General features: G+C 42.5%; 1 protein-coding gene across 3 annotated transcripts in view; it reads left to right on the top strand.

Moving 5' to 3' along the window:
* LOC126161329 (solute carrier organic anion transporter family member 4A1) overlaps positions 1-25,367 on the top strand; it is a 1,079,633-nt gene that overhangs the window by 1,033,848 nt on the left and 20,418 nt on the right. For 2 of the 3 annotated variants that reach the window (XM_049917085.1, XM_049917086.1), the window contains one exon: positions 21,908-22,070. In XM_049917085.1, the coding sequence (XP_049773042.1) occupies positions 21,908-22,070 (163 nt within the window). The remainder of the gene's footprint in view (positions 1-21,907; positions 22,071-25,367) is intronic. The other variant, XM_049917087.1, reaches the window with a different exon arrangement.

Below are 25,367 nucleotides of genomic sequence, written 5' to 3'. Positions count from 1 at the left end.
ATACTTCTCGTATTCAAAGTTCACTGCTATGCCACTTGGAGCGCTGGTGTCTTCGCTTCTTCGACCATAGATACTAGTAGACTGGCCTTGCTGTGCAGAAGCTATAGGGCTGGTGTGGCTCCAACATAAACTACGTGACTGTTGGCAAAACGTGGCGGGATTTCAAATCAGCGGTCTGCCATCCTATGTTTGTATCGTATTTTCCCCACATTTCTCAATTGACTGCCAAACGCTTCCAACGAAAATTTGTTTTTAATTTGCGAAAAATTATGCCAGAACTACAGTTGACCTGGATTTGTTCACAGTACCATTAATAAAATCTAACAAATACAGCGAACGCCACTCTGGTGGGCAGCGGGACGAAATTACTGTAAACTATCAATTAAAGTAAAATGTCGTTAACATTCTTTTAAACAGTAAGAGTGGGCTCGCGTCGAAACTTTAAACATTGGATTCGCCGCGTTATGAGCTCTAGTCACTTATAAAAGAAAATGGGATATGGGAATTATGTCTACTATAGGTGCCAAAATTGTCGACTTTAGGAGCAGGCCCATTTTAGAGTATCAATTTTAGGTGCACTTCAAAGGTTCAGTTCCCACTATTTTTACAAAAGTTTAAACCATCAGTTAAAAAAAAAAAAAGATATTTTAGATGAAATGTGAGACTTTGAAGTTGTAGAAAATAATTTTGGATCCCAGGTTCAAAAATGACAGAAACTGTAAATATAAATTATAAATATACATTGTAAATAATAACTAACCTTTGCTTCGAGCAAAGGCGCGTATGTGAAGATGGCTTAAAGTTTTCCGTTTCTGGGCCTGTATCCAAAGCTGCCTTCGGTTTTCATCCTTAGGGAACTATGAGTAGGAACGAGAAACAATTATACTTACTTCTGTAACCGAATTATCACAGATACTTTCCAAAATGTAATATGAGTCTGACTTTACAGGCATCACTTTCAACACTTTAATTTACGTGATACTTTATTTCAAGCGTAAAAAACATATAAAAGTCACTTCAGCAGATTTCAATAAATGGATCTGCACTATCATAGAAACACTTACACGTGAAATGTAATGCCATTTCCCCCGACAAAACGCTGAATGCAGCCATAAGCGCAACACGAAACAATCATGTTTTGCCAACATTCACGTGACTTCTGCCCAGAGATATTGGAGCCACGAAAATGACGTCAGGGCCAGTCTATTATATTTATGGTCGAAGCTTCTCTTTCCGTGTCGTAACACGGGCCTTGCACTTCTGACATTTTCGTATTCTCGGTAGTGACTATACACGTTAGATTGTGACGTGTAAGGGTCGTCTGTTGCGGAGGCCCATGTTTAACAACGTGCGCTTAGCGGCGTGCTCCGAAACACATGCGCTCGCTCCAGCATTGCAACCTGTCGTCAGATCTGCCACAGCTCGCAACCAATCCTGCTTTTCAGAGTGGACAAGCCTCAGAACTACACGTCCTCTTGTGAGGCGTGGACGTACGACACCTTGTCACCTATTCATAGTTTCACCGTCTTTCAGCCACTTTCCATAGATGTTCCCCACACTTGCACTTAAATATCCGGTCAGCTGTTTCCGAGAAGCTCCTTCCCAGGCGCCGGGCCTATATAACGATTTGCCCTTTATCAAAGTAGATTAGATTAGATTAGATTAGATTAATACTAGTTCCATGGATCATGAATACGATATTTCGTAATGATGTGGAACGAGTCAAATTTTCCAATACATGACATAATTAAGTTAATTTAACAACATACTTAAGTTAATATAACAACTTTTTCATTTTTTTGTGTTTTTTATTTTTATTTACTTTTATTTTTTTAATATTTTTTTTAAATTTATATCTAAAAATTCCTCTATGGAGTAGAAGGAGTTGTCATTCAGAAATTCTTTTAATTTCTTCTTAAATACTTGTTGGTTATCTGTCAGACTTTTGATACTATTTGGTAAGTGACCAAAGACTTTAGTGCCAGTATAATTCACCCCTTTCTGTGCCAAAGTTATATTTAATCTTGAATAGTGAAGATCATCCTTTCTCCTAGTATTGTAGTTATGCACACTGCTATTACTTTTGAATTGGGTTTGGTTGTTAATAACAAATTTCATAAGAGAGTATATATACTGAGAAGCTACTGTGAATATCCCTAGATCCTTAAATAAATGTCTGCAGGATGATCTTGGGTGGACTCCAGCTATTATTCTGATTACACGCTTTTGTGCAATAAATACTTTATTCCTCAGTGATGAATTACCCCAAAATATGATGCCATATGAAAGCGACGAGTGAAAATAGGCGTAGTAAGCTAATTTACTAAGATGTTTATCACCAAAATTTGCAATGACCCTTATTGCATAAGTAGCTGAACTCAAACGTCTCAGCAGATCATCAATGTGTTTCTTCCAGTTTAATCTCTCATCAACGGACACACCTAAAAATTTTGAATATTCTACCTTAGCTATATGCCGCCCCACAAACCTTAGCTATATGCTTCTGATTAAGGTCTATATTTATTAATGGCGTCATACCATTCACTGTACGGAACTGTATGTGCTGTGTCTTATCAAAATTCAGTGAGAGTCCGTTTACAAGGAACCACTTAGTAATTTTCTGAAAGACAGTATTGACAATTTCATCAGTTAATTCTTGTTTGTCAGGTGTGATTACTATACTTGTATCATCAGCAAAGTCACTTACGTCAGTGCACTTACCCGTTTGCCTGGCACCCATATCGTCGCTAGAATGATCCGCCATTCGCTCTGCTCCGCTTACATACTTTCCTTACAGCGCCGTTTGCCTCCACGCCACCAGGCGTCATTCAGAGTCACAGTGGGCAGTGGTCATATTGTTTTGGTTCATCAGTGTAAAGAAGAAACGTAGAATCCGTACTTTCAAAAATACGCGCATCAAAAAAAGCTTTGCATCACCCCGGTTCCCAGAACTGAAGACAGCCGTTGACTGTGGGTTTTGGCCGCGGTGGTCTAGCGGTTCTAGGCGCGCAGTCCGGAACCGCGCGACTACTACGGTCGCAGGTTCGAATCCTGCCTCGGGCATGGATGTGTGTGATGTCCTTAGGTTAGTTAGGTTTAAGTAGTTGTAAGTTCTAGGGGACTGATGACCTCAGATGTTAACTCCCATAGCGCTCAGAGCCATTTGAACGATTTTGACTGTGGGTATTGTATCACAGACACAGTCCCTTTGACTATTCAGATATATCACTAAACCCGCCCAAAGATGTAAACAACCATTCATGAGCAGCGCCTATTAGACGGAAGCGGTCCGACAGCCGATCAATTCCAGTCATTCCACCAGAAAGGAGGTATACGGCTCATGCCTAGACGGTCAATACCGTGGTTCGACCGCATCCGCATTGTTACTTTGTGCCAGGAAGGGCTCTCAACAAGGGAAGTGTCCAGGCGTCTCGGTGTGAACCAAAGCGATGTTGTTCGGGAACGGAGGAGATACAGAGAGACAGGAACTGTCGATGACATGCCTCGCTCAGGCCGTCCAAGGGCTACTACTGCAGTGGGTGACCGCTGCTTCCGAATTATGGCTCGAAGGAACCCTGACAACAACGCCACCATGTTGAATAATGCTTTTCGCGCAGCCACAGGACGTCGTGTTACGACTCAAACTGTGCGCAATAGGCTGCATGATGCGCAACTTCACTCCCGATGTCCATGGCGAGGTCCATCTTTGCAACCACGACACCATGCATCGCGGTATAGATTATTCCAACAACATGCTGAATGGACTGCTCAGGATTGGCATCACGTTCTCTTCATCGATGAGTGTAGCATATGCCTTCAACCAGACAACCGTCGGAGACGTGTTTGGAGGCAACCCGGTCAGGCTGAACGCCTTAGACACACTAGCCAGCTAGTGCAACAATGTGGAGGTTCCCTGCTGTTTTGGGATGGCATTATGTGGGGACGACGTACGCAGCTGGTCGTCATGGATGGCGCCGTAACGGCTGAACGATACGTGAATACTATCGTCCAACGGATAGTGCAACCATATCGGCAGCACATTGGCGAGGCATTCACCTTCATGGACGACAGTTTGCGCCCCCATCGTGCCCATCTTGTGAATGGCTTCCTTCAGGATAATGACATCGCTCGACTAGAGTGGCCAGCATGTAATCCAGACGTGGACCCTATCGAACATGCCTGGGATAGATTGAAAAGGGCTGTTTATGGACGACGTGACCCACCGACGACTCTGAAGGATCTACGACGAATCGCCTTTGAGGAGTGTGACAATTTGAACCAACAGTGCCTTGATGAACTTGTGGATAGTATACAACGACGAATACAGGCATGCATCAATGCAAGAGGACGTGCTATAGGGTATTAGAGGTACCGCTGTACAGCAATCTGCACCACCACGTCTGAAGGTCTCCCTGTATGGTGGTACAACATGCAATATGCGGTTTCATGGGCAATAAAAAGGGCGAAAGTGATGTTTATGTTGATCTCTATTCCAATTTTCTGTACAGGTTCCGGAACTCTCGGAACCGAGGTGACGCAAAACTTTTTTTTGACGTGTGTATAAATAAGCAGTGGATCAAACAGTTCGTTCTTTTCCTAGACATGGCGCAACGAAAGTTCAAGGAACAGGTGCTATGAGCAGCGTCAGCTCTAGAAGTAAACTTTGTTAGCGCCGAAGGAGGTGGCGCAGTGGGAAGGTTCTGGATTGCCATAGGCAACAGCAAGGGGGAGGGGGGCGCCCATCACATTCTCTCCTCGGAATCTGGAGTTCAGAGCTTTTATTCGTATTTATAGTGGATATCCATCAGTTCTGTGCTATATAATAAATTTACGATATTTTGACGAAAACTGACGATTTTGAGAACCGTGGCTGTGATATTATAAGGTTTTAACTGAAACAGCAACCAGCCACAAGTATGGTTTAAAACCAGACCTATTTCGGATTTCTTACAAATCCATTTTCAGATGGTTGCTATAGTTTTCGTTCCTGTCTATCCTAGTGCAGCAAACTATTAACGAATACATATCGAGGCCCCAGCAGGAAAACAACGAAACCTGTAACAACCATCTGAAGATGGAAGGAATCCGAACTGGGCATCGTTTGATTCAACTTGTGGCTGGTTGCTCTTTCGTCCATAAACCTTATTTAATAAATTTTTTGTGTTACCTATAATATTTAGTACTTATGATTTGATATGTCTCGAGAATAATTTATATATTTAAAAAAAACAAATATTTTAAAATCTACACCACCAACAGCGCTCCACAACAAGTGTGCCCTCTTAAGGGAGTGACTAAACCTCTGTACGGTTATACCGTTCATCTGGGAAAAACGCAGGAACAGAACATACAAACATACCACATGAAACTATTTCTCACACAGAATGTATACGGTTGGGCATGTTTTTGTACAACATATTTTTTCCAGAATAGGATGTATGGACTATTACAAGGATTCAGTTTGGTCAACTGTAGTTTGATTCGAAGTTTCCATGGCCGGTGTATTCAGTGGTTAGCTATGCGGCAGCTTTAGCTGAAAACTCAAAACATCAACAGCGGTGTGTAGGTTGGAAACGTCTGCGTGTCCGTACCTGCAACTTATGTTTCAGTACTCAATTTTTACAGAAATCAGATAACTGTTATGAAATCGAAGTACACGGAAAAGAAACAGTAGTTGAAAAGGAAGTGACACACGGCTTGTAGCCAGTCTCTAATGTTGTTCAGTGTTAACGTTGAAAAGTAGTAAAATAAACCAAGGAGACATTTGCAAATGGAATTAAAATTCTGGGTGAAGAAATTAAGGGGTAACACCATTGTAACGATGTAAAAGGAAGCATTTTCTTTACTCTTTTTTTCGGGCTGGGGCGGGGAGGGGGGGGGGGCGGAAGGAAAGGTGATACAGAAATAATGCTTGGGAAGTTATTCAGCGTATATTTAAATATATAATAAAATTTTTTGCCCGAAAATATTACGAAATTCTACATTACAGCAATTCTCCCAAGGCATTTTAAATTTGAGACGATATGCGGCGTGCACCGTAACTGGTGCCAACTTGAATCTGGAAAAAAAGTTCTATGTTATCTACATGAGTGTAGCTAGTGAACCACGAAGAGGATTTTAGAAATATTGATTTTTGTGGAATTGACTTGTGTTTTAATAAAATCGTTCAATTTTCATCAATAAAGGATAGCTGTTTGTTAATATTGTTAAAATTAACTAATCGAAAATCCCCTATGTGGCTCATTTGAAAAGTTAAATTGCCGTTTTGAAAAATCGTATTTCGAGAAAAACGCGTGTGAAATTTTGAAATGTGTTACAGACATGAACAAATGAAAAAAATTCTTCTTTTAGACAACTCTTCACAATTAATCTGATACCCCAGAACTACTGATCTGTCATACTTTTGCCGTTGCCATCGAAATCATATCCACTATTTTACCATAGAAAGTTTGAAATATCGGTCGGGGCAATTCCATGAACGCACAAAACAATTTCGTTTAGGTCTACTCCAAGCAGGCGCATTGCAAGGATTTGGCTCTGAGCACTATGAGACTTAACATCTATGGTCATCAGTCCCCTAGAACTTAGAACTACTTAAACCTAACTAACCTAAGGATATCACACAACACCCAGTCATCACGAGGCAGAGAAAATCCCTGACCCCGCCGGGAATCGAAGCCGGGAACCCGGGCGTGGTGCAAGGATTTCATATGCGTTCCGTATAAACTTATTACATGGTATAACAACTTGTGGGCAGTCTGGACAAGCAATAACTATTGCGAAGCCTAAGCCTCCATGACTTCGTTCCTGCAGCGTGATGTCTGCTCTGCACGTTTTACATTTCACATGTTGAGAAATAAGAGAGAAAAGGCAAGAAATTTTTTTTAATCCTACTGTTTAATCCGCAATTCTCATCAAGATCCTGGTCACTGTCTTTCGATTTCTTAGTGGAGGCACTGCCTCCTGAACTGCTTTCGGTCTCAGATATATTATTTGGACGATTTGATGACGTACTGCTTCGACGCCGCGTTGGGTACGATGTACCTTTTCTGTCCGAGTACATTTTCTTACCACTCATCCTTATTTGAAAGGCAAAACTGTATCACAAAAACCCTATCAAAAGTCAATATTGTACACAAAAATCAAGATTCGAAGCGAAAGAACGTCTTTTTCGTTTACGTTCTGACGCTTGCGACGCCAGACTAACGTATTATTATTTTGGAAAGCTTCTAATTGTACAAAGACACTACATGGGGTATCGAGCTGGCGCAGGTAGGCCGTTTTGGGTCATAGGAAGCGCTAGAGGAGCAGCTCGGAATTTTATAGGACAGGTTTTTTTCATGGATTAGACTTTTGCCTCATTTTTTAGGTTCAAAGTGTGTTTTAAGGCAATAAAAATGATTTCTTAAAAATTCTGCAGTGGTGACCTTCCAGGTTTGCCAATGACACTGTAATTCTGTCATAGACTGGAAAGGACTTGGAAGAGTAGTAGGGTCCTGAAAAGAGGCTATAAGATGAACGTGAAGAAAACGAGATCAAGTGTGATAGATTGTAGTCTAGTTGAGTCAGGTGTCGGTGGGAGAATTAGATAAGGAAATGAGACACTGCAACTTGTAGAAGGAGTTCTTGTATTTGGGGAGCAAAATAAATGTCGATGGCAAAGTAGAGAGGATTTGCAATGGAAACTGGCAGTACCAGGAACAATATTTCTGAAAAATAAAAATTTGTTGAAATAGAATGGAAATTTAAGTCTTTTCTAAGGATCTGGAGTGTAGCTGTGTACGGAAGATAAACGACGACGATAAACTGTTCAGACAAGAAGATAATAAATGCTTTTAAAATGTTCTGCTTCGCGAGAATGCTGAAAATTGCACGAATATGTTGGATAGCAAACAACGAAGTACTGATTGAAATTGGAGAAAAAAGAAATTTATGACACATCTTTTCTAACTGAAGGGGTGGATTGATAGGGACCATTCTGAGGCTGTTCCGTCATTTTGGTTACGTAGGGAAGTGTGAGAGTAAAAATTGGAGAGGGAGACCAAGTGTCAAACAATAAGCATGTTTAAATAGATGTAGCTAACAGTAGTCGCACAGAGATGAAGAAGCTTGCGTGGTTTGAATAGCGTAGAGAGCTGCCACAAGACAGCCTTCGGACTTAAAATCACAGAAATAACGCGAATGAGCTTTAGAGCGTAATTACGCCGTCAGTAGCTGAGTTCTGCGCGCGCATACCATTTCCCCTGACCTGCGCGCGTAGCATTCAATGCGGTTCCGCCGACCACTCGTCCCCGAAGGCCATAAAACGCTCGCGCAGTCACGGCCGTCGCATACTACACCAGCAAGGCCGAGACTGGACGGCTCGCTGCTGGTAAGACGACGCATCCGCTATCAGCGCCCCGGAGCTCCCCTCCTATCTTTACGGCGGTTCGTGTCGCGACGTCGGGCGTTTATTAAATTCCTCGGCTGGCGTCCAGCAGGCGCTCATTTCGCGCGGGGCTCAGAGGTATCTGGCGACCTGGAGCGCCGCCAAGTGGCGAAGTTGTGAACCACGCTCCGCTGAAACTGTACACTGTATGCTGTACGTACCACTCCCCTACCAGACTGCTATTTAAAACTTCTCGACAATTTTCTTCAGGATCGCAGATTATATGTTCGCATTGATGACAAGAATTCAACAACACGGCCTGTCCTTGAAGGACTTCCACAAGGATCGTTCATCTCTCCACTGCTGTTTAATTTATATATTAACGACCTCCCGACGGTGCCACATGTTACTGCCAGTTTCTATGCCGACGACACAGCGCTCCTGACTGCAGGCACCAGAATGGACCACCTCGTCACACGGATGCAGCGCCAACTAGATTTAGTGGACCACTGGACCCACATGAACAAAATAACGGTCAACGCAGAGAAAACCAAAGTCATTGTCTTCACACGTCGGAGACCCATCGTCAATGAACGCCTACGGATATCAGACCAGCCACTCCCCTGGGCAACAACTGTAAAATACCTGGGAGTGCATCTGGACGCCAAACTGTTGTATAGTCATCACATTATGGAGAAGAAGACATCTGGCCTCAAAATGCTGGGAGCTCTCCTGCCATTTCTGAAGAGCTCATACCTCAGCCAACGCACGAAACTCCAGTTGTACCATGCCACAGTCGAACCATCTATTTTGTATGGATCGACCTCTTGGGGTACTACGTGTGCCACTAACTACAAGAAGTTACAGGTTGTACAAAGCAGATGCCTACGATGGATCACAGGAGACCAATGGTGGATCCGAAATCATGACATTCATCGAGCCTTAAGCGAATCTTACCTCTCAGACAAGGTCAAGGAGAAGGCACGAACCTTATTTCGGAAGTTGGACGTGATACGTGACAGTACACCACAACTCACCACAGTAGGTACGGTAGAACCCTTAAGCAACCACAAATATAAAGTACCGAAGGCGATAGTATTTGAGCCTCCGTAAATGATATCCCTACGTACTTCTCCATAATTTAAGGACATATCGTCCTTTAGCACTTCTCCACACGTGTTTTCAAATACACACCAAAAGCAGCGAGTTAAAGGACCCTTCTGTGTGCCCAAACGAAAGCTGAAAGAAGAATAAATAAATAAATAAAGAGAAAATTTTTACCCCTTCCATTCCCTACAGAAGTAAAAATCAACGAAGTTCATCAGACTTCAGCACCACCACAAAAAAAAAAAGTATGCTGCCTGTACTACTACCATCAGAAAGAATGTGCAAGGTGTATGCAAAGATGGTACTAACTTCCGCTGCTTAATAACCTATCAGTCACATGTAAGTCTCCAGCAAAAGGCTTGAAAGCATCCTCACACAACGAATCTAGCAGCACCTTGCAACCCACCTATCCATTCTCAGCACCTAATGTGGCTTTCCACTCGACTATTACATCGATGATCACCTCAAATATTGACTCGCACACGCACAGTGAACATTCGCGCGCCGGAGGTCATCGCCATCAGTGTCTCGTGTGTGCCTTCGTTTGTGTTTAGTGTTTGTTCGCCGTCACGCCGCCACTGTTCACGTGTACCGTCGCCATCATCCATGTCATGTGCGCCGTGTCAACTAGTGTCAGTGATGTTTTCTCGTCCAGCGTGAACGGCTCCATGTTTTTTGCTTTTTAGTGTCTCCCTTGTTTTTCCCGCCGTTTTGTTTGTTTTCTCTGTGCCCCCTCTATGTATTACTTATTGTAAGACTCAAGGCAGAAGAGCGGCGTACTCAGCTGCTGACAGCCCGCCTTGTGTAAGGTGATAAAAATCACAATAAAGGAAAAAAAACCTCGAATATTCTCCGATATGCTGATGACACCGCCTTCCTGGCTCCCTATCCTACCCTTTAATGGTTCCAACGCTCCTTCCAAACCCACCTCGACCAATTCACCACTTAGTGTAACCAGTGGTCCCTTCATCTCAACCCCTCTGAAACCCAGGCAATCATCATAGCCTGCACCATCCGCTCCTTCCGTCTCCACGATTTCTACCTCTCCATATATGATCGTCCCATCCAGCTCACCCCCACCCTGAGATACCTTGACCCCACTCTCGACCGTCACCTCACTTCGCCTGGGCCCCTCACCTCCAGTAGAAAGACCATTTCCACCTCCTGAAACTCCTGTCTGGCCGGAGATGGAGTTGCATGCTTCCACCATCCTCCACACCTACAAATCCCTCATACGTCCTATCCCCTGTTATGCCAGCATTGCCTGGATCTCTGCCCCCCAGTTTTACAAGCCCCTCCAAATCTTTGAATGCCTTCCGTATCAGCCCTCCATCCCCCACACGACCCCTGTATGGCCTCCTTTTCCTCCAACATCTCCGCATCCTTTACACTTTCCGCAGGCTTGATCCCCCCCCACCCCCTGGTTTCCTCCTTCCTCTCCATCCCCCGCCTTTTGCCCTGCCTCTATCACTGTACCCCTCCCTCTCTCCACGTTCACTCCCTCCATCTCCTTCATCATGGCAATTTCCAGCGCCTTCCCCTCCTCTGTAACATGGCCTTGTTCCCTCCCCTCCCCAGGGTCCCCCTTTTCCTCTCCCTCCTCCCATAGCAGATTTTTCCTCCTTCCCCCACCCCTGAGTCCCTGCACCCCCTTCTCCACTGTGTCCCTCCCACATCCTTCCCTCCCCAGCCCTCTTTGAAGTGCCCCCGCCCATTCCCCTCCCCCCTCTCGACCCCTCCTTCTTTCCTTCTTCCCTTCCCCTCATCTCAATGCCCCTGGCAGATCCAGTGTTTGCTCATCGATATCAGTGTACTATGTCAGTGTTGTGTTGGGTGCTGTTCTCCTGTGCGTCCAGAGCGGTGATCTTAATTGAGTGCTGGACTTGTACATAGTGTTACTGTCAGTGATCGTTATGTGCTACGCCGTCCATCGCTACTTTTATGCTCCAGCCATACTTCGCCTTGTGTTATTTTAACTGTCCCAGCGTGTGGTTTTTTGTGTGCAATACTTTTTTAAGGTTTTTATCTCCATTTTACAACTGCCCCCTTTTTGTCTGTTCGCTTCCATTACGTTCTCTATTTTTATATTTATGTACGCCATATTTTCTCCTTTGTAATTTTAATAGTCTTCTGTTGTATAATTAATGTCTTTCGGCAGAAGAATGTCTTTCAGAAGAAGCATATGCTGCTGCCAGCGTCCCCTAATGGGGAATTGAAATACAATAAAGGGAAAAAAAACTTCTTTATATCATCGGGGCAATTTCCAGCATGTCTCCCTCCTGGATGTTGAACTTCACCCCCTCCCCAGGGCCCCCCTTTTCCTCTCGCCTCCTTCTCCCAGACGGATACTCCTCCTTCCCCTCCTGAGCCCCTGCACCCCCCTCCTCGACTGTTTCCCTCCTACGCCCTTCCCTCCCCAGCCATCTCCGGTGTGCGCCCCTCCCATCTCGCCCCCTTCTCCCTCCCTTCTTCCTTTCTCCTTGTCAATATGCCCCTGACAGATCCTTTCAGTTTGCTCATCGTCATCAGTGTACTACGTCAGTGCTGTGTTTGGTGCTGTTCTCCCGTGATGTCAAGTGCTGTGATTTTAGTTGTGTGCTGGACTTGTACATAACGTTACTGTCATGTGCTACACTGTACATAGACACTTTTATGCTCTGGCCATACTTCGCCTTGTGTTCTTTTAATTGTCTCAGTGTGTGTGTTTGTTTTTGTGTGTGCTACTCTTTTACGCTTTTTACCTCCATTTTACAGTCGCCCCCTTTTTGTCTGTTCTCTTACATAATGTTCCCCCTTTTTATATCTACGTGCAACATATTTTCTCCTTATGTTATTTTAAATGTCCTCTATAGTATAATTAATGTCTTTTGGCTGAAGAGCAGTGAATATGCTGCTGCCAGCTTGCCCCAGATGGGGCACAGAAAGAAAATAAAGGAAAAAAAAGCACCTCCATTATTCACCTCACTCATACCGAACACCTCCCAATAACCTATACCATCTGTCAACTTGACTCCAGCAGTCCTAATGTACTCCCCTCTCATTTCCAGTCCTAGTGTGCTGCATCTCTACCTACGCATCGCATCTCTACCTACAAGTCATACCAGCCCTCCACCTGCACACAACCTACACGTCCTCTCCCAAAACAATTTCAACTGTCTCCCTCTTCTGGACCACAAAATCTACCCCAACACATACTCATCCTACTAACTCTGAATCCATCTCAGCCCCCCTCCCCCCATCCCCCAAAGGGGCTCCCTCCTCATCCTCCTCCCACATCCCATACTACACCTCCTGCTCTTTTCGCCTTCCCTGTGGCCCCATCCCCTTTTCTTATCAAATCTGTAACTCCCAATACCTGCAGCCAATCTCTTCTCCTCTCCCACAGTCACCTCATCTCATCACCATCTCTTACCAGTCCTCATCATCACCACTCTCCTGTTTCCCTCCATGTTGTTGTTGTTGTGGTCTTCAGCCCTGAGACTGGTTTGATGCAGCTCTCCATGCTACTCTATCCTGTGCAAGCTCCTTCATCTCCCAGTACCTACTGCAGCCTACATCCTTCAGAATCTGCTTAGTGTATTCATCTCTTGTTCTCCCTCTACGATTTTTACCCTCCATGCTGCCCTCCAATACTAAATTGGTGATCCCTCGATGTTTCAGAACATGTCCTACCAACCGATCCCTTCTTCTTGTCAAGTTGTGCCACAAGCTCCTCTTCTCCCCAATTCTATTCAATACCTCCTCATTAGTTATGTGATCTACCCATCTAATCTTCAGCATTCTTCTGTAGCGCCACATTTCAAAAGCTTCTATTCTCTTCTTGTCTAAACTATTTATCATCCACGTTTCACTTCCATACATGGCTACACTCCATACAAATACTTTCAGAAACGACTTCCCGACATTTAAATCTATACTCGATGTTAACAAATTTTTCTTCTTCAGAAACTCTTTCCTTGCCATTGCCAGTCTATATTTTATATCCTCTCTACTTCAACCATCATCAGTTATTTTGCTCCCCAAATAGCAAAACTAATCTAATTCCCTCAGCATCACCCGACTTAATTCGACTACATTCCGTTTTCCTCGTTTTGCTTTTGTTGATATTTTTATTTCTTCTCCATGGATTTTAATACCTACTCCAAACTTTTCTTTTGTTTCCTTTATTGCTTGCTCAATATACAGATTGAATAACATCGGGGATAGGCTACAACCCTGTCTCACTCCCTTACCAACCACTGCTACCCTTTCATACCCCTAGACTCTTATAACTGCCATCTGCCTTCTGTACAAATTGTAAATAGCCTTTCGCTCCCAGTATTTTACCCCTGCAACCTTCAGAATTTGAAAGAGAGTATTCCAGTCAACATTGTCAAAAGCTTTCTCTAAGTCTACAAATGCTATAAACATAGGTTTGCCTTTCCTTAATCTTTCTTCTAAGATAAGTTGTAGGGTCAGTATTTCCTCATGTTTTCCAACATTTCTACGGAATCCAAACTGATCTTCCCCGAGGTCGGCTTCTATCAGATTTTCCATTCGTCTGTAAAGAATTCACGTTAGTATTTTGAAGCTGTGACTTATTGAACTGATAGTTCGGTAATTTTCACATCTGTCAACACATGCTTTCTTTGGCATTGGAATTATTATCTTCTTCTTGAAGTCTGAGGGTATTTCGCCTGACTCATACATCTTGCTCACCAGATGGTAGAGTTTTGTCAGGACTGGCTCTCCTAAAGCTGTCAGTAGTTCTAATGGAATGTTGTCTACTCCGGGGGCCTTGTTTCAACTCAGGACTTTCAGTGCTCTGTCAAACTCTTCACACAGTATCATATCTCCCATTTCATCTTCATCTACATCCTCTTCCATTTCCACAATATTGTCCGTAAGTACATATACTCCTTCCATCTTTCTGTTTTCCCTTCTTTGCTTAGAACTGGGTTTCCATCAAAGCTCTTGATATTCATGCAAGTGGTTCTCCTTTCTCCAAAGGTCTCTTTAATTTTCCTATAGGCACCATCTAACTTACCCCTAGTGAGACAGGCCTCTACATCCTTACATTTGTCCTCTAGCCATCCCTACTTAGCCAATTTGCACTTCCTGTCAATATCATTTTTGAGACGTTTGTATTCCTCTTTGCCTGCTTCATTAACTGCATTTTTATATTTTCTCCTTTCATCAATTAAATTCAATATTTCTTCTGTTACCCAAGGGTTTCTACTAGCCCTCATCGTTTTACCTATTTGATCCTCTGCTGCCTTCACTATTTCATCCCTCAAAGCTTCCCATTCTTCTTCTACTGTATTTGTTTTCCCCATTACTGTCAATTGTTCCCTTATGCTCTCCCTGAAACACTGTACAACCTCTGGTTCTTTCAGTTTATCCAGGTCCCATCTCCTTAAATTCCCACCTTTTTGCAGTTTCTTCAGTTTTAATCTACAGTTCATAACCAATAGATTGTGGTTAGAGTCCACATCTGCCCCTGGAAATATCTTACAATTTAAAACCTGGTTCCTAAATCTCTGTCTTACCATTATATATTCTATCTGATTCTTTTTAGTATCTCCAGGGTTCTTCCATGTATGCAACCTTCTTTTATGATTCTTAAACCAAGTGTTAGCTATGATTAAGTTATGCTCTGCACAAAATTCTACCAGGCTGCTTCCTCTTTCATTTCTTAGCCCCAATCCATGTTCACCTACTATGTTTCCTTCTCTCCCTTTTCCTACTCTTGAATTCCAGTCACCCATAACTATTAAATTTTGGTCTCCCTTCACTACCTGAATAATTTATTTTATCTCATCATGCATTTCATCAATTTATTCATCATCTGCAGAGCTAGTTGGCATATAAACTTGTACTACTATAGTAGGCATGGGCTTCGTGTCTATCTTGGCCACAGTAATGCGTTCACTATGCTGTTTTTAGTAGCTTACCTGTACTCCTATTTTTTTTATTCATTATTAAACCTACTCCTGCATTACCCCTATTTGATTTTGTATTTATAACCCTGTATTCACCTGACCAAAAGTCTTGTTCCTCCTGCCACCAAACTTCACTAATTCCCACTATATCTAACTTTAACCTATCCATTTCCCTTTTTAAATTTTCTAACGTACCTGTCCGATTAAGGGATCTGACATTCCACGCTCCGATCCGTAGAACGCCAGTTTTCTTTCTTCTGATAACGACGTCCTCTTGAGTAGTCCCCGCCCGGAGATCTGAATGGGGGACTATTTTACCTCCAGAATATTTTACCCAAGATGACGCCATCATCATTTAATCATACAGTAAAGCTGCATGCCCTCGGGAAAAATTACGGCTGTAGTTTCCCCTTGCTTTCAGCCGTTCGCAGTACCAGAACCGCAAGGCCATTTTGCTTAGTTTTACAATGCCAGATCAGTCAATCATCCAGACTGTTGCCCCTGCAACTACTAAAAAGGCTGCTGCCCCTCTTCAGGAACCACATGTTTGTCTGGCCTCTCAACAGATACCCCTCCGGTGAGGTTGCACTTACGGTACGGCTATCTGTATCATTGAGGTACACAAGCCTCCCCACCAACTTCAAGATCCATGGTTCACCTTTATTTTTATCAACAATCTGCCATAACAGAGCAGGTCCTTTTCCAGGTTTAGTGAAAGTGTACAGTGCTCTGTTTTCAATAGTCAATGTATCTTCCATCATGTTCAGTGTTTTTCAGGTGTTTAGTGTTTTTCAGGTATTTTTCAAATGCTTTTAACTGTGCTGTCTCTCTGCATTTTTATCACTGGTTTCAAATAGTTCATGAAGATAGCATTATATTACTTTCTTCCATTAATATCACCTTTAAAATAACTTTAAATTCATGGTACATATCTCTCCTAGTTTTTTTAAATTTTATTATCTAAGTTAGAGACACTACTACTGGCTGAAGTGTGGGTTGTTTGTACCACTGCCAAGCCCTAACCCCCGTCAACCCTCCCACAGGGGGCAAAGGGAAGAAAGGAAAAAAAAGTCTTCTTTACCCTACCCACATTACCTCCCATCAACCAAATAAATGATTCTCCACCATATTTGTCTCTCTTGATATCCAAGAAGCTTTCAATTAGGTAGGGAATTCTGGACTGCTCTTCAAGCAACAAATAATGTTCGCATTAGAGCATCATTCCTCCACCACCGTCCTACACACATTGCAATCAACGGGTTGAGAACAGGGGTGACAACGTGCAAGACTAATCTGAAGAAGTGGGATATATGTGATAATGAATGTTGTGAATGTGTCGTAAGGCAGGACTCTGAACACTTGTTGGTCTGTAGTAACCCGAACAAACCTCGTGACATGGAAGACTTGTTTGCAGCAAATAACCATGCCATTCTACTTGTTGAATGTTGGAATTATAAAGTGCAAAATTTGCTGCAATTACTATTACATTGTTGTTTTTATTATATTATATTTTAATGTTCTTTGGACTTGGATAAATAAGTAAATAAACCACACCTGCTCCTGCATCTTTACCCTACTGCTGGTGTGCTACAAGGCTCTTATCCCCCCTCTTTTACATCCTAATATATGCTGCCAACACTGCCTTCCTAACTGCACACCACACCCTCCAACACTGTCATACCTCCCTCCAATGTCACCAGAACCACATGGTCAAGGAGTGCAATATATGGAAACTTCAAAAAAATCCACCGAAGGCCAAGCCTTCATCTTTGGCCACACCACAGAAAAGCCAAGCCATCATCTTTGGCTTCACCACTCCAGTCCTCCCACATCTCCCTCCATTGCAATTTTTGCTGATAACCTCACCATTGAGTGCCCACAAGCACCATCCATTGCCTCATGAATCTCCTGGTGGAGTGATGTAACACACTCCCTCATCAGAAGAAGCAGTGCCCAGTTCTAGACATGTTAGATGGTGAAGAGTTGACAACATGAACAAACAATATTTGCCCACTTACCGAGCTCACAAAGAGATTGTTCATGTTTGCCACTAGGAAGTTGACACTTGTGTAGCACACATTCACAGGGCACTTCCCATCACCATGCATTTTGTCCCTCTGGCAGTGGACATTTCATTGCGTGACAGTACTGTGTGGAAACTTAAAGAAATCCTTAGAAAAGTCTAGCCACCATCTCTGGCCACACCACTTCGTGATTTTGTCATCTGGATTTCCATCTCTCCATCTGTGGCCAACACATTTCTCTCACTAACACAGCAAAGTATTTAGGACTAACCATTGAACAGCAAACTAAAATGGAATGCACACATCACAATCCAACATTAAGTCCCAAAGCCAAATAAAACTACTAACAAGCCATACCTTGAGTCTAAATCCTTGTATCATTATTCTATAAATCCTACTAATTCTTTGAAAGACATGCACTCCACCTCATCTTCCACACGTACCTTCATACCACAACTTGCATCCTATACCAGCTCATCCATTTCCCATAAATCCTTCTCTTCTTGAAGCAACTATGAACCAAATACATTAACCAGAAAATCCAGTACCGGCATCCAATATCCCGTCCACTAATCACCAAACCAGGCACCCTTCTGTGCCATTACATCCATATCTTACTTTCCATATCTTAACCTCTTCCAGCAGAGCTTCAACCAACTCACACTACCCAATAGTTAGATTCATTTAGGAAACACCTTTCTGTTCATCCTACTCAACAATCCTCCACCTCATACCATCCTCCTGTTTTCTTACTCTTCCATCTTACTCCTCCATAAACATCATAGTTGCTCCCTGCAGTTCCACATCTGCTGTGAACTTGATAATTTTCAAGCACCATCAACAACACCATTATGTCACAGCCGAATCAGCGTCATCCATGTTAACATTTTAACTTATGAGTAAATTAACATATATTTTCTCAAAATCACAAAAGTTTCACTGATGTATTCATTAAAAAATATAAATTACATAATCTGCCCAGTACAATTAAAATTTTTATTAGACATGTAAAATATTTTGCTGGGGAGCAGTTATAGTTGTGGTGGGGGACTGTGTGGCAAACATAGGAGAAAGTGATGGTGTGGAATACCTTTGTTTTTCTTACTGATGAGTTTTTTTACTGTATTCTGTTTTTCCTGCCATTGTATTCTTGCTATGTTCTGAAAAGCATGTCCTCCATTATGTGTTGCATGTATCCTTTTGGTAAATTAATGAAGTGTGTATTGCCAATATTGTTCACACTTAATCGTGGATCAACATTCCCACACTTGGAATTGAACAGCATTGAAAGGAAGAAAAGAGAAAACATTAATAGAATGTGGACTGAGGAATGGAATGAAAGGGAACCCACCTGGTGAAATCTGAACAGAACACAATTTAAACATTGTTAATACTTGATTTAAGAGTTACTGTTGATGGTTGTATAAATGAAAGAGACTTGGGGAAACTGGAAAATTTAAGGTAGATTATGTAATCATAGGCAGAAATTTTGAAAACAAAGTTTAAACTGTAAAGCATTCCCATGGGCATATGTGGATCCTGACCACAATGTGTTGGCTATAGAATGCAAATTAGAACTGAAGAAATTGTAGAAAGGTAAAGAAATTAAGAAGATGGGACCTGGATGAGTTGAAAGAATCACAAGTTGCAGAAAGTTTCAAAGGGAGCATAATGCTACTGTTGGCTGACACAGAGGAAAGCAATTCAACAGAATTAGAGTGAGTAGCTTTGGGTGATGAAAAAGTGAAGGCAGTAGTGCAACAATGAGGCAAAAGGTTCAGTAGCAAACTTTAGAAAAGAGGTTTGCCCACTTAGCTGAGTGATCAGTGCATCTGACTGCCATGCAATGGGCTCAGGGTTTGATTCCCAGCTGGGTCAGAAGTTTTCTCTGCTTGGCAACTGGGTGTTATGTTGTCCTCATCATCATTTCATCATTATAGACATGAAAGTCGCCCAGTGTGGTGTCAACTGAAAAGACTTCTGCCTTGGTGGTCAAACTTCCCCAGGTGGGGCCTCCTTACCATCAATGCCACATGATCATTTCATTGCCTTTTTTCTTAGAAAAGACACAAGACAATGGATTTTTTGACAAAAAGAGAAAAGATAACTTTGCAGCAAATTAAGCAGTAAAAAGAAAATACAGATGTCTAAAAATTGTGATAAACAGAAAGAGCAAAATGGCAAAGTGGGAATGGTTAGAGGTGAAGTGAAAAGTCGTAGAAGCATGCATAACTATGGGGAAGATGAATGCTGCATACAGAAAAGATAAAGACTCCTTTCGTGAGAGGACAGGAAGATGGAAGGAATAAGTAGGAGGAATATACAAGGGATAGAAACTTGAAGAAAATATAATGAAAAAAGAAAAGAGAGTACCTGGAATAGATGGCATTACTTAGAATTATCAAGATCTTTGTGAGGACCAACCATAACAAGGCTATTCCACCTGGTATGCAAGATATATCAAGACAGGTGAAATACTCTCCGACTTCAAGAAGAATGCAATAATCCCAATATCAGAGACAGTAAGTGCTCACATGTGTGAGTCCTACTGTCTAGTACCCTCAGCCGTGGAAGTCGAACATGCGGCAGAACAAATGGACGTGGTCAGCCCATAGAGGGCTCCGCCTCCGCGGCGGCTATTCCGTGCAGCGGCTCTCGTGCAGCGGCTCTCGCGCAGTGAGGGTGCCACCGCTAAGCCACGTGCAGACAGCGGCCAATAGCCGCTCCCTCCGGTTTCGTATATAGGGACCTGCTCTGCCCTAGTCCAGCCAGTCTGGTACTAGCTCTGGAATTCGTTTCTATCTCGGCGGTACTGCGTTCTGGTCGTTGCTTGTTGTTGACATTTGCCTGGCTCTGGTTCCGAGTGGATTTACATTTAGTGTTTGGTGTTGTGGTTTCCACAAGCCTCCGTTGTTTATCTCTTCCTTGTTGTGTCACTCATAGTCGGTCGTGGTCGGTTGTTGTCAGTTGTCGTTGGTCTGTCGTCCGACTCGTCCTGTGTTTACCCGGTGGTGCGTGCTCCACCGCTGGCGGCTTCCCCACCTGGTGGCTCCGATCCACAGCCCAAGGCATTCCCGCTGTTGGTTGTGGTTACTACATACTGGACCATCAGTTCAATAAGACATGGTTATAAAATAACACAAATTATTTTTAGAAAAATAGAAATACTGGTAGAAGGTGACCTCGGGGCAGATAAAAAAACTGGCTCTGAGCACTGTGGGACATAACATCTGAGATCATCAGTCCCCTAGAACTTAGAACTACCTAAACCTAACTAACCTAAGGACATCACACATCCATGCTCGAGGCAGGATTCGAACCTGCCACCGTAGTGATTGCGCAGTTCCAGACTGAAGCGCCTAGAACCGCTCGGCCACACCGGCCAACGGGGCAGATCAGTTTGAGTTCTAGAGAAATGCAGGCATTGGTGACCGTTCAATTCCGTATCATCTTTTTAGATTTAGGGAAAGCTTTTGACAACATTGGGTGGGACACACTATTTGAAAATCCAAAAGTATCAGGGTATAAATACAGGGAGCACAAAATTACCTAAAAATTGTACAGAAACTGGATACAAGTTGTAATTGTGGAAATACAGGGAAGAGAGGTGGTAGCTGAGGAGGTTATTGGAAAGGGTTGTAGCCTATCCCCAATGTTATTAAGTCTGCACAATGATAAGCAATAAAGAAAAAAATTGCTTAGATGACATACTTTGGCTATTTTCAGTGTCTTGCAACATATAGAGTAATGTTTTGGGATTCCACCATTTGCTACTTAAAACAACTATTTTTGGTACTGCACAAGAGGCTATTTAAATAATAATGCATGATCCTTCACACAATACTGCAAACCCATATTCAGAATGCATAAAATACTAACATCATTATTTTGTCTGTATTTGCAACATTTAGGTGTCACCACAAGATGGCCTAAGAAGCCAAAAGCCAGTTTACGACCAAATAAATATAATTTGGCAGAACATTAGGAAGCATTTCCCACTAAATATTAAAAATTCTTGAACTAATAAAAAACTTTTTTCTGTGGAAAAGAGTAATCAGAATAGTAGCAAGAAGTGTTATAAGGGTGCATTGCTCTAAATGATTTATAACAAAGGCTTCTGGATATGGAACCAGTCTCATCAGTGTTTACCTCTAACCTTAAAAGAGAAATTTAAAATCAATGTCCCACGTTATCCACAAGTGGATTCTGCCAAAAGAAATTAGTGATATACTCAATGTACGAACACAATTTAATAAAAGACATATCCTGTTTAAGAAGCACAATTTATAAAATTTTGGAAGACAAGTATGTAATATTAGCAATTGTGTGTACCATAATTTTTTGTTTTATTCATAAATAATAATATTAAACTTGTTTTTAGGAGTCTGAAAACATCCATACAAATAATTTTTTATTCACTGTAAGCAATTAAATGAATGAACATTGCATCTAATGTTCTCAAAATAAAATGATATGTGCTTCCCCAGCAGCAGCAGTCCTGTGACAGCATTGGGGTTGGATAGTTCTTGCAATGCCCAGTGTGGCTGCAGTGCTGCCCAGTTTGACCCAGTGTGTGGTGCAGATGGTGTCATGTACTATTCACCTTGCTATGCTGGCTGCCGCAGTGAGGTGCTCCTCTCCAACGTTAAGGTGTGTGCCAACATCCTGTATATGAATTATTTAGTTTAGTAATTGTTCATGCAATGATCATTTTAGAATGATGTAGGATTTCTCAGCTGAATGCTGGCGAAAACATATGTCAGATGGACAGACATATAAGTGTACACATGTGTATAATGAGGCAGGAACACTTGTTTGGCTGTAATGTTGTGAAGGAACCATCTTGGCTTTTGCCTGAAGTGATTTAAGAAAACCAGTATGAACATGAACCTCCATCCTCTTGGAAGTGTCTTGCACTACCAGCACCTCATTATTTATACGTAACATACAGTTCTCTTATATATGAATATAATAGAGGGAAACATTCCACGTGGGAAAAATATATCTAAAAACAAAGATGATGTGACTTACCAAAAGAAAGCGCTGGCAGGTTGATAGACACACAAACAAACACAAACATACACACAAAATTCTAGCTTTCGCAATCAATGGCTGCTTCGTCAAGAAAGAGGGAAGGAGAGGGAAAGACGAAAGGATGTGGGTTTTAAGGGAGAGGGTAAGGCGTCATTCCAAACCCGGGAGCGGAAAGACTTACCTTAGGGGGAAAAAAGGACGAGTATACACTCGCACACACACACACATATCCATCCACACATATACAGACACAAGCAGACATTTTAAAAGGCAAAGTGTTTGGGCAGAGATGTCAGTCGAAGCGGAAGTGCAGAGGCAAAGATGTTGTTGAATGACAGGTGAGGTATGAGTGGCGGCAACTTGAAATTAGCGGAGATTGAGGCCTGGTGGATAACGGGAAGAGAGGATATATTGAAGGGCAAGTTCCCATCTCCGGAGTTCGGATAGGTTGGTGTTAGTGGGAAGTATCCAGATAACCCGGATGGCGTAACACTGTGCCAAGATGTGCTGGCCATGCACCAAGGCATGTTTAGCCACAGGGTGATCCTCATTACCAACAAACACTGTCTGCCTGTGTCCATTCATGTGAATGGACAGTTTGTTGCTGGTCATTCCCACATAGAATGCGTCACAGTGTAGGCAGGTCAGTTGGTAAATCACGTGGGTGCTTTCACACGTGGCTCTGCCTTTGATCGAGTACACCTTCCGGGTTACAGGACTGGAGTAAGTGGTGGTGGGAGGGTGCATGGGACAGGTTTTACACTGGGGGCGGTTACAAGGGTAGGAGCCAGAGGGTAGGGAAGGTGGTTTGGGGATTTCATAGGGATGAACTAAGAGGTTACGAAGGTTAGGTGGACGGTGGAAAGACACTCTTGGTGGAGTGGGGAGGATTTCATGAAGGATGGATCTCATTTCAGGGCAGGATTTGAGGAAGTTGTATCCCTGCTGGAGAGCCACATTCAGAGTCTGATCCAGTCCCGGAAAGTATCCTGTCACAAGTGGGACACTTTTGGGGTTCTTCTGTGGGAGGTTCTGGGTTTGAGGGGGTGAGGAAGTGGCTCTGGTTATTTGCTTCTGTACCAGGCCGGGAGGGTAGTTGTGGGATGCAAAAGCTGTTTTCAGGTTGTTGGTGTAATGGTTCAGGGATTCCGGACTGGAGCAGATTCGTTTGCCACGAAGACCTAGGCTGTAGGGGAGGGGCCGTTTGAGTTCTCTTATATATCTACATACTTGGAACACATTAGCTGCTTAGCATAAAGAATAACTATACTAGATTCATTTAGTCTCTCAACATGTTTCACTGCACACAGTGCATACACTTGCAGCTGCAGAGCTGTTCAAGTTGTGGAGGAAATATAAATTATGAGAAGAACAGCAAGAGTCACAAGAGATATAGTTTCTTTCTCAATAAGTGGTTTTGCTTACAGATTTTGGGTGGCTCTGTCAAAGAAGTTATCTCCAGCTTCGTCCATTGGCATCCAATGGAAAGTGATTTCCACACTATTAACCCCGTTTATTATCTACCATATGATTCTTATCTACCATATGACCTCTCTCTTTTTGTCTCTCCTTTTCAAAGTGCAAGTTTTGTGTGAAGAGACTTTAAGTAATGGAATGTAAATTTATTGAAAGGGCAGCTTATAAAATATTTGAAAATACAATAATTGGTTCAAATCAAATAGATTGTCTTTCAGTTTCTGAAAAAAGTCAGTACTCTCCAATTGAGGATAGAACATGTAGCAGTAATCTTATCAGAAATAGAATAAAAAAGTAAACTATAACAGTTCACAACCTGAACTGGAAAACCCACATAATAGAGGTAAGGAATAACTTTAGTTGAACAACTTTTGCAGTATGTGTTATTATAGCTATAGGTGATTTAAAAATTAAGAAGCTATTTCATTATTATTATTCCATTCATTAGTGACTCACAAATTAATTTTCTGGAGACTTTCAGCTTAAAAAGGTGACACTTTCAGAATGCAAAGGCCAGATAGAAATAATATTCCTGATGTTCCTAGAAGATCAGGCAGTGATGCTGTAAACAGCTTGAATTATGACAACTTAATGTCCTTTGCTATTATCAGTATGTAGGCCTATCTGTTCTGAGAAAAAAACTAATATAGTAGAGTTTAAGAATGAATTAAAGATTTTCTGTTAGTAAAATTGTTCTACTCCATATACACTGTGTGATGAAAAGTATTTGGACACCTCCAAAGACATACATTTTTCATATTAGGTGCATTGTGCTGCCCCCTACAGCCAGGTACTCCATATTAGTGACCTCAGTAGTCATTATACATCATGATAGAGCAGTATGGGGTGCTCCGCAGAACTCACAGACTTCGGACGTGGTCAGGTGATTGGGTGTCATGTGCGTCATATATCTGCGTGTGATATCTCCACAATCCTAAACATCCCTAAGTTGACTGTGTCCAATGTGATAGTGAAATAGAAATGTGAAGGGACATGTACAGCACAAAAGCGTACAGGCCAACCTTGTTGTTGACTGACAGAGACCACTGACAGTTGAAGAGGGTCATCATGTGTAATCAGCAGACATCTATCCAGATCATCACACAGGAATTCCAAACTGCATCAGGATCCACTGAAAGTACTATGACAGCTAGGCAGGCTGTGAGAAAACTTGGATTTCATGGTCGAGTGGCTGCTCATAAGCCACATAACGCACCGGTAAATGCCAAGCGACACCTCACTCGGTGTAAGGAGCATAAACTTTGGACAATTGAACAGTGGAAAAACGTTGTGTGGAGTGATGGATCATGGTGCACAATGTGGTGATCTGATGGCAGGGTGTGGGTATGGCGAATGCCTAGTGATTGTCATTCGCCAGCGTGTGTAGTGCCAATAGTAAAATTTAGAGGCAGTGGTGTTATGATGTGGTCATATTTT

The sequence above is a fragment of the Schistocerca cancellata genome, chromosome 2 (assembly GCF_023864275.1).
Source record: "Schistocerca cancellata isolate TAMUIC-IGC-003103 chromosome 2, iqSchCanc2.1, whole genome shotgun sequence".
In the NCBI taxonomy this organism is placed as follows: Eukaryota; Metazoa; Arthropoda; class Insecta; order Orthoptera; family Acrididae; genus Schistocerca; species Schistocerca cancellata.
The sequence above is the reverse complement of the archived record's forward strand: the minus strand, read 5'-3'. Positions and strand labels throughout refer to the sequence as shown.